The sequence below is a fragment of the Populus nigra genome, chromosome 4 (assembly GCF_951802175.1).
Source record: "Populus nigra chromosome 4, ddPopNigr1.1, whole genome shotgun sequence".
Taxonomy (NCBI): Eukaryota; Viridiplantae; Streptophyta; class Magnoliopsida; order Malpighiales; family Salicaceae; genus Populus; species Populus nigra.
Window position 1 is genome coordinate 24,670,436 of NC_084855.1, and position 14,039 is coordinate 24,684,474.

Genomic DNA, 14,039 nt, shown 5'->3' on the forward strand with positions numbered 1-14,039 from the left:
ATTTCTTCAACTACTAGTTCCCCGCTATTTGGTATTTGTTTCCATTAAGGTTTTGTATGGCATTCGGAATAATGCCAGACTTGTTAAAAATGCCGAGGAGATTCTCCAAACGCTGCTGCATGTCTTTACCTTGTGGACGTTTTCTGTAATAACCCGAACTCGAAGTTTGTTTTTTTGTGTGTGTGGAAGTAGTGTGGCTTTAGTTGAGACTTGACATGACAATGAATGCACTTTTGGAGAAAAAAATATTGATTTTTGAACGACTTTCTCGAGTTCATTGGGGACAACTCAGTCTCCCGTCTTAAAACACTAACTTAACGCAGTCTAGTACATGCAAGACTTCTGAATGATTAGCGACCCAACGAAAAATGACTCTGAAAACTCAGCATATACTCCACAAGAGCATTCATACCTTCAATCGGTTAGCATGGTAATTGATTCAGTTTTGAGCAGGATTCAGTCCATGAAAGATGATCCTTGCCACTTACCTCAAGCTCTAGATCCATCAGGAACACTTAAAGCTTGCCCTACCAAGAGGTTTTGGTCTTTGGGTGACTTCCTTGGCGAAAGTCATTTCAGTCCTTGGGGTTTTGTGGGTTATAAATCTTCCATGCGTAAGTAAAATCCTGGCTTAAAGATAATGAATTTACAGTAAACAGGTAAAGGAAATGCCAGGGAAGAGGGGCGCGGCGCCAAGATCCTCTCTACCTTATTCTCTTGGCATTTTTTGAGGAGGTGGAGCTGAAGCCGTGGAACAGCTGAAGGAAAATGAATAAAAGTAGGACTATACTTGCCTCTTCTTGAAGCAGAGTGGGGAGGTGTTCGGTTGAAACAAGAGCATGTATTTCTTGCAAAAGTCTCTCCTCTTTGATACCAGACCATGTTTCTAGAGGCAAAGCTAGTAGAAGTGCTGTTAAGACATCGCCGCCAGCCGGGACATCCCAATGCGGCTGCTTTGACCACAGCCACAGCAAATCAGTTTTGTTTGAGATGAAGGAACCAGCACATCAAGCTCTTGCTCGCTGACACCATCTACAGCTGTCCCAGAAACCAAAGTGGATGGCTTGTCACTGTTATCTTTCAAGCACTTCACACATGTTTCCTTACAGCAATACCCTTCCACAGAGCCATGTTTCTGTGCCCCCTGGCAACGTACACTTGCAGCAATGTCCGGCAAGTCATCTTGTTAACCTAGAATTCCCATGTTTCTGCAACAAGAATTTGATGAGGACAAAAATGCCGCAACATGTTTAATAAGGCCAGTCTCCTGCACCTGTTTCAGTACCTCTTCCTGCCAAAAGGGCGAGTTCAAAATTTTAAGGGCAAGAGCTTAAAAACTGCAGAGCAACACCCTTCAAGTTTATGAGGAAGAACTAAAGGAGATGGCTATACAACACCTTGACTGAAAGCCTTCCTTAATTTCTCCTCTAGGCGTAGACTTCAACCACCATCCTCCTGCCTCCGAACTTCTGCAACCACTTGAAGAACTCCCCAAAATTCGACGGGAGTGATGTGAAAAACAGCATGGAGAACTTTGTTGATATCTTTCACATCCTCTGACTCTAAGAGAAGAGGAAATCATCCATTATATACTTTGCAACACCAGCCCAACTCTCACGCTTGCAGCCCTGCTAAAAGGATTAAATTTGTTACAGAAAACAGACAATACAAGTCAGCCAAAATACCAGAATTCTCCAGTCTTTTACAAAACAATCCAGGCAGGTGCATGCCTGCCACAAAGTCATTCTTGCATTTCTCTTTCCTACTCCAGCCATTCACAGATATTTACAGCCACAATGCCTATCAGACAAATATTTTTTGAATAATTTAAGTTGTAGAGTTGGTGAGATTTAATTTTACGATCATTTACTAATAATATAATAATATTAAAGAATAATTTTGATTTAATAATTTAAATTATTAAAGAAGACTTTAAAATATTATTTATATTATATCACAACAGTATAATCTCCATCTTTATCATAATACATTTTTAAATAAATAAAAAAATTAATACATAACCAAGCAAGGAATAGTAACTTTTTTTTAAATAAAAAAATTATATTTATAAAACCTAACTCAACTTATAACTCAAGTTAAAACCTACATGTTGATTTAATTTAATTTAAAATGATATTTTTAAAAGTTTTTTTTTAAATTTTCACAATCCAATTTGTTTTTGAAGTATTTTTAAATTATTTTTTATTCTAAAAAATATTAAATTGTATAATTTTAATATTTAATTACACGCATTATAAAATAAAAATTAAATCTCATTATATTAGGATAATATTTGAGAATAATATTTTTTTATTGTAAATTTATTTAAAATTATAAAAAAATATTAATTTTTTAAAAATATTTTAAACACAAATGCAGCCTATATCATTGATTTGACTAGCAGAGAGTGCTGTTAAATTTTCTCCAGCTCAGACGCATACCTAACCGTCTCTCTGTCTCTCTGCAGCATCTGTCTTTTTCACTCCAATCAACTATCAAAGCAATTATCTTCCCTTTGCTAATTTTAGTTTTTCTCTCATTAAGAAAACACAAGGTGCAAAAGCTTGAGAAAGCCAAAGCAAGAAAACAGAGGTGGTTCGTAGCCCTGTAAGATAAGAGAGAGATCTGAAGATAAAGTAAGGGAAGAAAGAAAAATGAGTTTCAGGGATGACAGTGAAGATGGAAGGGGAGATATACGGAAACCATTTTTACACACAGGGAGTTGGTACCGTATGAGCTCAAGACAATCTAGCATGATGGGCTCTTCTCAGGCCATTCGTGATAACTCTATCTCTGTCGTTGCTTGCGTCTTGATTGTCGCTTTGGGCCCCATCCAATTCGGTTTCACCGTAAGTAACTTATCCTCAACGTCTAAACACTTCTTCTTTCTTGATTGTTTTTTTTTATGTTGTTTCTTTCTTGTTTGTAGTCTGGTTACTCTTCACCAACTCAAGCTTCAATAATGGCGGATCTTGGACTCACAGTATCCGAGGTTTGGTTTGGTTTGATTTTGAATATGTTGCTGTTGTCTTGTTGTTTAGTTTAGTATGTTTCTGAACTGGGTCTCTAAAACAATTGCTGTTTGTTGGGTTAGTTCTCTTTATTTGGTTCACTGTCAAATGTGGGTGCTATGGTTGGTGCTATAGCCAGTGGTCAAATTGCGGAGTATATTGGACGAAAAGGGGTATGATTGAGATTGATTTATGTTTTTTCTTTGTTGATTATATTGCTTATGTGGGACTTGGATCACTGAATTATTGATTTCTTGCTTGCTTTCTTCTTTTGGTTATTGATTGCAGTCTTTAATGATTGCTGCTATTCCTAATATTATTGGATGGCTAGCTATATCCTTTGCCAAAGTGAGTTATAAATTCTTAGCCATTTCTCGTGTTGACTCTATGCCTATTTAAAATGTTGGTAAGTCATTACAGTAATAAAGGATTGACCTTTTCTTTTTTTGGATTGAGTAGGATTCTTCATTTCTATATATGGGAAGGTTATTGGAAGGTTTTGGTGTGGGAATTATCTCTTACACGGTAATTTCTCAATGTTTATTTGGTTTTTCAGTTTGGGTTTGTGTTATAATAATGCACGGAATATTAGAGGTTTGTTGCTTGTAGGTGCCTGTGTACATAGCAGAGATAGCACCTCAAAACTTGAGAGGGGCGTTGGGTTCGGTGAATCAGGTTAGCTGCGTTTTTTAGCTTATTCATTTCTGGAACTTGTGTTATGTTGGAATATTTAGTATCAGGATTTGATTGCTTTAAAAAATTAATCAAATTTTGGTATTTTGTTTCTAGCTCTCTGTGACGATTGGAATCATGCTTGCTTATCTGCTTGGATTGTTTGTTGAATGGAGAATACTTGCTGTTTTGGGTAATGTTCCAAAAGACTATCTCTGATTTCCATTCCACCAGAGAGATGAAATTCTCATCTTAAATATTGCTCTTCTTGTTCTACCAATCATTATGGTCATATTTTTTTTTAAAAAAAGGCAGCGGTGGAATGAGTATAATTAATCAAATGATGGTAAATGACCTAATATTTTTCTGATGATAATAACTTGATCAACTTCTTTTCAGGGATATTGCCGTGTACAATTTTGATACCAGGCCTGTTCTTCATTCCAGAATCTCCTCGTTGGCTGGTAAACTTTATGAATTGTGCTGTTCTCTTAATGTATCTGAGATATTGTTATGTTTATTGATGCAAGTTTCTTGCCGCCTCCTCTCCAAATCAGGCTAAAATGGGCATGACAGAAGATTTTGAATCTTCGTTGCAAGTTCTTCGGGGTTTTGATACTGATATATCTGTTGAAGTGCATGAAATCAAGGTATTTATTGTTGTTGAAATAATTTTAACTGCAACAAGTTGCTGTGCTTCTTCATGCGCAGCTTCATTGGATGCAACTTGCAAGTTGTTAGCCAAGGTAGTTTTTTAACTTTGCTAAACTGGCACTGTTTAGAGAGCTTTAGCATCAACAAGTAGAAGGAATACAATCCGATTTGCAGAGCTCAAGCGTAAACGATATTGGTTCCCTTTAACGGTAATAATAATGCTGAGAATTCTTTTGTTTTCCCCTCTTCAGTAGACCTTTCTTAAACAAAAACCTAAGTTGTTTTGGTTAATCAATATCTGCACTGCAGGTTGGAATTGGATTACTTGTCCTGCAGCAGCTTAGTGGAATTAATGGCGTTCTATTCTATTCGAGTAACATTTTTGCAACTGCTGGTAAGCACAACCTATTCCTCCATCTACTCTGAATTCTGGAGCATTTTACCAGGTTCTTTCACCATGGCATGAGAACCCATAAACCATTTTTCTATTATTGAAAATAATACTGATATTTTCAGAAAAACTAATAGATTGTATGATTTTAACATATTGATTACATGTGCCATTGTGAGTGTAGAGAATCAATTCAGAAAAACTAGTTGTCCATTGCCATTTAAAGCTTGTGAACACACCTTGTATAGGATCTCTCTCTCTCTCTCTCTCTCTCTCTGGGAAAATATGGTCACCAGTGGGAAAATAGGAAGTCTATTCTGAAAAGATATGCTAATGTTTCCTGAATTAATCAAAGGATTTATTTGCACATATTACCTTTAAGTTGCTGACAATGTCTGCAATGAAATAATCTCACATTAATAGCCAACTTCTCCCAAGGGGTGCCACTTTTTATGTTTGATATATCAATCCTCATGTTGTATATGCAAATTGCTTTACATAAGTTCCATTTTAATTTTCCTAATCATGCAAGATCAGCTTAGTGTTAAACGACGGTTCTGATAAATTGCCTTAATTTTGAACAGGGATTAAAAGTAGCAATGTGGCTACAGTTGGGGTTGGTGCCATTCAGGTATAGCTTTTGGAGGACTTGCAAAATGATTTTTTCTTTTTCTGCAGTACAATGTGAATTATCTCGTGTCTCAAGAAGACTTTCTTAGACTGTAGTTGTAACTGGAGGTTTGTGGTGTACAGGTGATTGCAACTGCAGTTACAACATGGTTGGTAGATAGAACGGGTCGCCGGCTTCTGCTTATAGTGAGTCAAAGCAAAACCATATTTATTATGATTAAAAATTCTTGCTTGGATGAATAGCAATTCAAAGCAGTTTCCTTTTATTTTGCCACAGGTCTCCACTTCTGGGATGACTATCAGTCTCCTAATTGTTGCTGTATCGTTTTTTGTGAAGGTAAGTACATGGTGAATTTGTTTGTTCTTTTCATGATACTACAAGCAAGATTGGCAGTTACCTGGTTATGCGGCAGCATAAAGTTTTTTTGCCCTCCATGTTGTTAATTGATTCAGGGGTTTGTGCCGGAAGACTCTAGTTTGTATAGCATATTGGGGATCTTGTCAGTAGTTGGAGTTGTGGTAAGTAACATTTATACTGCAGTAGCTTCCCAGGTTTTTTTGCCTTTTGCTTTTTAAAAAAACTTGCCAGTTTCTAAATTCCTGGCAAACCACCTTTTTTCAGGCCATGGTAGCTACCTTCTCTTTGGGAATGGGACCCATCCCGTGGGTAATAATGTCGGAGGTACAGATATTTGATTACTGTTTAATGGCATTACTGCTTTCAAATTTGCCTGTTCTCATCATACTTGACAAGATTTTGCTTGCTTTGATGTTTCAAATAAAATTCAATATCTGGCCACATTGCTTTAGATCATCTTGTGTTTTTGCATTATTTGATAACCTTATTGAGGTTCTCCAAACCATGCGATTATTGAATGCCTCATTGTGGGCAAGCTTTCCTGCTTCTTTCATGAAGACTGGGCTGATAGATTAGTGCCTCTGTATCTTGAAAGGATAGCCATGATTCTTGGCCAATAACTGTAATAAATATGTGAATGCAGATTCTTCCGGTCAACATTAAGAGCCTTGCTGGAAGTGTAGCAACACTAGCCAACTGGCTGATCTCCTTTTTGGTCACAATGACTGCAAATTTGCTCTTGGATTGGAGTACCGGAGGTTTGCTTCTCAATCTCTCTGACTAAAAGAAGGATCACCTTCACTGTTATAATAATTTAAACATGTTTCTTATGAACAGGAACTTTTATCATTTACTCGGTCGTGAGTGCTTTTGCTGTGGTATTTGTGAGTATGTGGGTTCCTGAGACGAAAGGAAGAACATTGGAGGAAATTCAAACCTCCTTCAGATGAGGTCTTCTTGGTTTTTGTTTGTAAGAAATCATTCTTTCTTTTTTCCATTGAAAGAAGCCAATCTTGGCATTTCCCATTTGTATCAATCTTGTTGAATGTGCTGACAAATACGATAAAAATTTTCCCAGCAGAAAATGAATTGAGTTATATGGTTAGTGAAATGTTTCTGACCATCATGGCTCAGTGCAGCCTGGAACACAGGTCATACTTCCTTGATGGACCCTAGGACATCTGCCTTTTAGAGACATCCATGATGATATGCTGTGATTTTTGTCTCCATAATTCATCCATGTGGAAAGCAAATTATCTGGACATAGCAGAAGAGAGAAAATTAAGATAAAATTTCCATTTTTAAACTGAATTTCGCTTCACAAAAAGCACATTACCATTGTTTTACAGAGTCAAATATTACGCTACCGTTAGCTTAACATACTGAATGGGCATGCATCTAGAGAACTTCAAGAGTTAAGAGCATCAGGTATGTAGTTCATATTCGTTTTGATTCAAGGAATGGCCGCACTAGTTAAGAGATTATCCTCTTAGTTTCTGCATGCGTAAGTTAATGTTGATTGCTGCAATATTCATCTTCCCTTTTTGCGAATTAAATTGTCCAAGATCCATGATTGGATGATCTGCATTTAATCAATGAGTTGACTAAATTAAAAAGAAGAAGAAAAAAGAAAGCCTAACACACACACACATGTTGGATTGATTTAGTAACTTTTTAGGTTTATATATATATATATATATATATATATATATATATATATATATATATATATATATATATATACTGTAAAATTAACAAGTGAAAGATTCTTATCGTTTTCTTTTTTTTTTCTATCCCAAATCAGTAATAAATCAGTGATGGAAAAGGAAGATCATTATCAACTTAAATTATGGATGGTCAACATTAATTAAAAAATTATTTAATTATGTTTAATAACAAAGTTATCAATTAATTTATTTTGATAAATCATGATAATTAAGTTATATATATTTTTTTTCACTAAAAGAAATGGAAAGGTGGAAAGCAAAAGAAAAATAGAGAAGAAAGGATAAGAAAATAAAAAGCTGTCATGGATTGGGAGTCCCTTTGATAATACAAAACCATACCAAGTTACCAACCATTAGTCAGCTCAGCTAGCAAACACAACTGGAAGGTATCTGTAACTGTCGAAAATTGACTGGCAGATATGACTTTATATATTATATTCATGTAAAACAGCAAAGTTGTTTATTTATATTATTTTTCGGTTTGTAGTTACAATCACCAAAATTGATTTTTTTGGTGTTCATAGATCCCACATGATGAAAGAAATTTAATGATAGTTGTTTAAAGTTTTAATGTTATATGAAAAAATAGATTTAAATGGAAGAAGATGAATCTAACCTAGTTTGATTCAGGTTTTTGAACTTTTTTTTTAAACATTTTGAGTTGATATCAACCAGTTAAATATAAAAAACATAACACTGTTTTTTACATCTTTTTACTTGTTTCTATTTGCCCTTTGCAAGATGTAAGCATGTATTTTATGCTTGGGCTTCCACATACTATAAAAAACATGATTTTATTTTTATGGTAGTCGTCATTTCTCTAAAATGACTTATTTTATCATCTACACTAAAATCACATATGCTTAGTTTTAAATAGGAATGCTAATTTTATGAGTTATTTTTGAAAAATCCTTTAGTATATGGTGAGAACTAAGTTGAGATTTTGCAGTTCCTACCACCCCTCAAATCGAGGTGGTTAATAGGAGTTTAGGCAACCTTTTCAGATGTCCAGTGCGAGATCATAATAGGAATTGAGATTTAGTTCTTCCTACAGCCCAATTTACCTATAATAGCTTTATCAATAAATGAATAGGCATGGGTCATTTGAAAGTTGTACACGATTACAAGTTCTTTAATTCTTCCCATGTTTTCTCATGCTAGGATGTCTGAGTTAGCTAAATCATTTGTACGTAAAGTTCAGGATTTACATATTAAGATCACTAACCAAATACAAGCAAGTAATATACAATATAAATTTCAATTTGATTTATATTGATGCCACAATGAATTTAATGTTGGAGACTATGTTATGATACGAATTAAACTTGAACGGTAGTCTTTGGAAACTCTAATAAAAAATTATAGACATGTAGTGCCGAGCCATTCAAAGTACTATAACGAGTTGATCTAAATGCTTATATTATTGATTTACCACTTGATTTTGGTATTAGGTTAACATTTAATATTGAGAATCTAGATGTATATAAGAAACCACATTCAATTTTAAATGATTCTTTTGAAATGCCGTCTAATCTTACTTTTAAAGATTCTATTGAAACATCTACTCCTTTTATCTTGACACCAGCACAAAATGATAATATTGATGTTATTTTAGATGAACAAGTTGTTTTTATCAAGGATGGTGAAGTTCAACAATTCTTATTTCATTGGGTGGGCCAACCTAATTAAAATTGTATTTGGATCACTAGAAATACATTGCAGTAAATTGATTCAAATCTTCGGGAACGCTATTAAATTTGCTCAGAGCTATATTCGACGGGATCAAGTTTCTCCAACCCTAAAAAAATTGATGGGAAAACTAGATACACACCCCGTTGATTATATGAGTATTAGAACAAAAACGATAAAGAATGCTCTAACCAACCACTCTTTGGCTGGGAGACTAAACTCATCTAAGTTCATTTCAGCCTATTCATTGTTTTTTTTTTTATTTATTTGAATTATTTATATTAAATAATTTTAATTGATGAGTTTAATAATCAGATATTTTAAGATTATCCTATTTATATATATATTTTTATTTGATGAGACAGTTATTTTATTCATCCTCCGAATTTACTCTTCTTTCTAGCTTTTCTGTCTCTACTTTTAATTCTTGGCTTCCTTCTCTCTCTGTTTTTAGTTTTTTTTTTGGGTTCCACATCACCTGCTCCTGATTCACCTCTAGAAAAAGAGAATTAAGACGAAACTATTTCACCATACAGTTCGTGGATGGTGGTGGAGGAATAGGGGCAGGAGGAGAGATTTCCCTTCTCCCTGAACAATAGGAACTCGATTGTCTTTTTCTTAAGCAATGGCCTCAAATACATCACCAATATAAATATAGAATCTCTCATCTGATTAATTTCTAATTCATACAACAAGACAACTTGTGCACCATAAGGAATATCTGCTTGGGGATAGGAAGAGTGTTAAGGCTTCTTCCCCTTAACAAACTGTTGATTAAGAAGAATTTGAAGAGAGAAAAGAAGAATAGCAGATTAAGAAAGAACAGAGAGGAAGAGAAAATAGAGAGGGAGAGAGAACAGCAGATGGTCTGCAAAATTTATGAATTCTCAATGTTACCTTCTAAGCTTTTACAGTACAACATGCTTCTCTAGCTGAAAAGCATCGAGGCAGTGATCGATGTAGACGCTTGAAGAATAAGCAAGAAGGTTGCGGCAGAAGCGAGCAGAATCCTTGCGGGAAAAGAGAAGGAAGGTTGAAACAGAAACGAGCAGGACTAGGATTTCTGACTTGAGACTCTGAATCGGTCCAACAACTAGACAGAGATGGGGGGAGGAGAGATTCGAGACAAAAGATGAAGCAGGTCGGCATTCAGCAACAGGGGAGGGTCCATTGGGCTTTGTTTATAAATTATTGGGCCGAAAGGCTTAGAGAGTGGATATTAAATTAGGCTGGGCCGATAACAGAATATGGCCCAGCCCTTTTAAACTTGGGAAACTAATTTCCAAGGCAAGAACTATTCTCTAATGAAGTATTTGTGGGTTTAAATTAATTTTCAAATTATTTTTTTTAAATCTAATTGGCTAAAGTCAATATATCTTGAAAGAGACACAATAACCATTATTTTCATCCCAAAAATTCCTATCCATTGATTTGATTTTAGAATTCAATCCAACAAAGAATCTTTCAAAATAATATAATAAAAGGTAAACCACACAAAAGCAAATGGGTGAATGACACTTTTGGTACCACTAAAGAAACATGCTTGAATAGTTGGATTAGCTAACTCTACAAAGTCCTTTTTCTAATTAAGGTGAATTATATTTTCTATACTAGAAAACTAAGTTTTTTTTATTTACTTATTTCCTCCCCTATTTTTTTTATTCTTTAATATTTTAAATTTATTTTCATAAATTATTTTAGTTTACTTTCTATGAGGCTACCGTAGTCTTAAACAAATCTCCTGACATTTGATTTGTTCTTTATTCTATATCAGTTTATTTTTATTATTGTATAATTGAGTAAAATATAGTTTAAAAGTAAATTTTTAACCCCGGTGGAGTTCATCATTTGAATTGTAGACTTGACAGGTTAATTTTTTTTTAAGTTAATTTTTTATTTATTCAAGGAGTGGCTGGCTTTACAACAAGACTATGTAAACTAATTTTTATTTCTAATTCCCTCTTTTGAAGGGTAAATTTTACCCCGAGAATGGAAAGTAAAATTTAACTTTGATAGCAATTTTTTTCTCACATCCTTTTATCTCAATACTCACAATAATTTTTTATTTTTTCTCATTAATCATCACTATTTCATCTTTCTTTTCAATAATATTTAACCATTCAATTTATTAACCCATCAAATATTTTTAAAAATCAAATTTTACACTCTTTACAAAATAATTAATCCTTAATTTTTAACCTTATATCAAGCCCCCTAGCAATATTCATGTCAAATCACACCTTGCATGTGGATGCATGATCTTTCTTCTCTATAAAAATAAATCACAATCATTACCAGCATCTCAAGTCAACTTAATTAAAATAATTAATTTAAAACACCGATTAATCTTATCTCCTCACTCATGTCTCACGGACAACGCGAATCTCTTTTTAACAAAAGTTGCTTAATTGTTTCCAGATAAGTGACCATACAACATAATACAGCTAAAGGTATTGGCATTTTCTTTTGCCTCTGGACGACAGCTTTCTGGGGAAAACACAGGGCGTTGTTTCTCTCTTATCCTCTTTGTTAAGGCTATCCTCCATCCATCCATCCATCCATCCATCGGTTGTGGAAAGGGCAGGTGGAGAGTTTATAATTGTAAGAGAAATTGTAAGAAGAATAACACCTCTGCATTTCTTTTCTTTCAAAATGCCGTTCTCTTAATGATTTTCTGGCTTACTAATAAAACTCTCCATTACAATTATAAATATAAAACTTTTGAAAGGAATACAAGTAGTCAAGATCATCTATCAGAGCCCGAGATTTGTTAACAAATCCAGACCCTAGCTAGCTATACATATGGTCTAAACGAGAAATGAGTTGTTGAGGCTCTAACCCAAGACCCGATGTGTGAGGAGGAGATTGTTAAGAAGGTGATCCCCACACATAGGTTATGGAGGGGGCTAGTGGGAGAGTTTATAAATGTTAAAAGAAAACCTCACCTTATATGCTAGCTTTTGAAAGGGAGATAGGCAGGCCAATACCTACTAATTCTTAGCTTGAATTACTCTAATCTTAAAGCTAGCTCGATCAAAATGAAGAGGAAACGAATAACATAATGAGAATTCATTATAGTAAGGGCAAACATGGGAAGGATACAGTAAGCAGTCACCAATATATATATACATATATATATGGTGAGTCAACCAGCTTGGTACGTGCATGTTTACAAGCAGGAAATTAAGAGATATTAACTGATAATTAATGTTTGATGATAAAGTAATTAAACAGATAAAACAAAGAGAGATCGTAATCCCATTTTCGGTGCTAGCTAATAACACTGCTGCTTCTGCCTATTGTCGTTTGTAGCGCAATGGATCTTTATTCTATAGCTAGCTTAGTTCATGTATCCTTCAGTTGAGATTAAGATTCTTCACCCTGCATGTAAACAAAGAGATCGGTCATGGACAGAACAGAAGTAGCAATGCAGAATCATCAATGCATAGGTGTGTGTGTGTGTGTTAATTGATGTACCTTTGTGCTTGATCATCAATGCAGTGGTAGCTTTTGTTGCTAGCCCCAGCTCTTCTAGTGTAGTTGGGCAAAGGGATTTCACCAGCTTCAATCTGCTGGACGTCTTCAACAAGCATCTGATAATGCTTCTTCACTTCCTCCACTGTTTTTCCAACAGCCCTGGCAAGATTGTGCCAGCGATCAGGAGATTCTTGATCAATGATGGCCAAGGCATTTTCGAACAGTTTGTTTTGCTTTGAAGTCCAATTACTAGAACCTGAAGCCATGAAGAGATTAAATGCTATAACGAATTAACTAGATATATGTGACTGTTTTAGAGAAGGTGGAGTGTGAGCAAACAGTGTGCTAGGTGCAGGTCTTTATATAGGAGCTGGGCTGGAAGAAAAAGGGTTAATAAAACTTTTGGTACGGTGATAGAGACTGTTTTTTGTTTAATTATGGAGAAAAAATCATTTAATTAACCAAATAACTATTGTTTTTTTTTTACTGCAACTCATACATAATTATATTTTAAACTTTGATTCTGTAGAAGATAAAATAACATGTTTTCATTCATGAAAACTTGTTTTTTTATTTATTTTAAATATAAAAATCCATCTCGTATTTTTTAAATCTTACTTTTTTAAAATTACAATTAAATTTTATTTTTAAATCTAGTTTTGTTTTTAAATTATAATCCCAAAGCTATCACAATCACAATGACAAACACAGATCAAATTATGGTTGGCTAATTAAGGAGTTGAGTAGTTTTTCCTTGCAAAACCGGTGGAGGGCCTATGTGGTTTCACTTAGCTTTAATTTCATGGTAATTGAATCCATGGTTTTCACTGTTGGAAGAAGGATGAGCATGGTAGAAGATAAAAAAAAGTAATCCAAAGTCAAAAACTCAAGAATACAAAGAAGATTGACAGGAAAATATATATTTTAATTAAGTGTTTCTCTCTAAACTCTCTTAACTGTTCTTTTATTTTTTGTGCTTATAAATAATGCTAAATTACAATCCTTTTTATAGGCATAAAATCTTAAATAATCAATGAATTAAACTAATACAAAGAAATCCTAATATGAATAGAAATAGTATTCTACCAACTGAATCAGTCGACCGATTAAACTTATTCCAGCTGGTCGATCGGTTCTCAAATGGTAGACTGGTTCCTTTGTTTTTCAAAATCGAAATCTGATTTACTTTTAACATCCCCCTTAAACTTGATTTCTTCATAACTCCCCACATATCTCTCATCTTGATAAAAACATTATATTTGAGTGGTTTTGTGAATATATTCATAACTTGGTCTTGTGTCTTCACATACTTGGCTTTAACTTCCTTGTTTGTAATGAAATCTCATAAGTAATGAAATCTTGTGTCAATATGCTTATTTTTATCATGAAATACTGGATTCTTTACTAATACAATGGCTAATGAGTTGTCC

The 14,039-nt window shown here is 34.2% G+C and overlaps 2 protein-coding genes and 1 long non-coding RNA gene across 3 annotated transcripts; 1 reads left to right on the forward strand and 2 right to left on the reverse strand.

Annotated features, from left to right (window-relative positions):
• Nucleotides 1-231: 231 nt before the first annotated feature.
• LOC133690466 (uncharacterized) lies at nt 232-1,768 on the reverse strand. The gene is made up of 2 exons (XR_009841452.1): nt 1,398-1,768; nt 232-1,291 (listed from the first exon to the last, which is right to left on the reverse strand). It is a non-coding gene; the product is annotated as an uncharacterized LOC133690466 (long non-coding RNA).
• Nucleotides 1,769-2,419: 651 nt separating this feature from the next.
• On the forward strand, nt 2,420-6,827 carry LOC133690488 (sugar transporter ERD6-like 6). Its single transcript, XM_062110712.1, has 18 exons — nt 2,420-2,849; nt 2,930-2,992; nt 3,095-3,184; nt 3,300-3,359; nt 3,471-3,536; nt 3,621-3,686; nt 3,801-3,876; nt 4,083-4,147; nt 4,241-4,333; nt 4,466-4,546; nt 4,647-4,731; nt 5,313-5,359; nt 5,482-5,544; nt 5,636-5,695; nt 5,812-5,877; nt 5,981-6,040; nt 6,360-6,474; nt 6,554-6,827. The coding sequence occupies exons 1-18, from the start codon at nt 2,655-2,657 to the stop codon at nt 6,664-6,666; spliced, it is 1,464 nt and encodes a 487-aa protein (XP_061966696.1). The 5' UTR covers nt 2,420-2,654; the 3' UTR covers nt 6,667-6,827.
• A 5,359-nt stretch (nt 6,828-12,186) lies between these two features.
• Nucleotides 12,187-12,950, reverse strand: LOC133691824 (protein RADIALIS-like 3). Its single transcript, XM_062112422.1, has 2 exons — nt 12,610-12,950; nt 12,187-12,513 (listed from the first exon to the last, which is right to left on the reverse strand). Exons 1-2 carry the CDS (start codon nt 12,873-12,875, stop codon nt 12,489-12,491), a joined length of 291 nt encoding a protein of 96 aa, XP_061968406.1. The 5' UTR covers nt 12,876-12,950; the 3' UTR covers nt 12,187-12,488.
• Nucleotides 12,951-14,039: the final 1,089 nt, after the last annotated feature.

Bases quoted from the DNA above. Each gene is read 5' to 3' on its own strand.
- LOC133690488 (XM_062110712.1), top strand. From the start codon at position 2,655: ATGAGTTTCAGGGATGACAGTGAAGATGGAAGGGGAGATATACGGAAA. The intron at 3,877-4,082 runs GTAATGTTCCAA...ACTTCTTTTCAG, and splicing joins GAGAATACTTGCTGTTTTGG to GGATATTGCCGTGTACAATT. The intron at 4,334-4,465 runs GTATTTATTGTT...GGCACTGTTTAG, and splicing joins TTGAAGTGCATGAAATCAAG to AGAGCTTTAGCATCAACAAG.
- LOC133691824 (XM_062112422.1), bottom strand. From the start codon at position 12,875: ATGGCTTCAGGTTCTAGTAATTGGACTTCAAAGCAAAACAAACTGTTC. The intron at 12,514-12,609 runs GTACATCAATTA...GTTTACATGCAG, and splicing joins ATTGATGATCAAGCACAAAG to GGTGAAGAATCTTAATCTCA.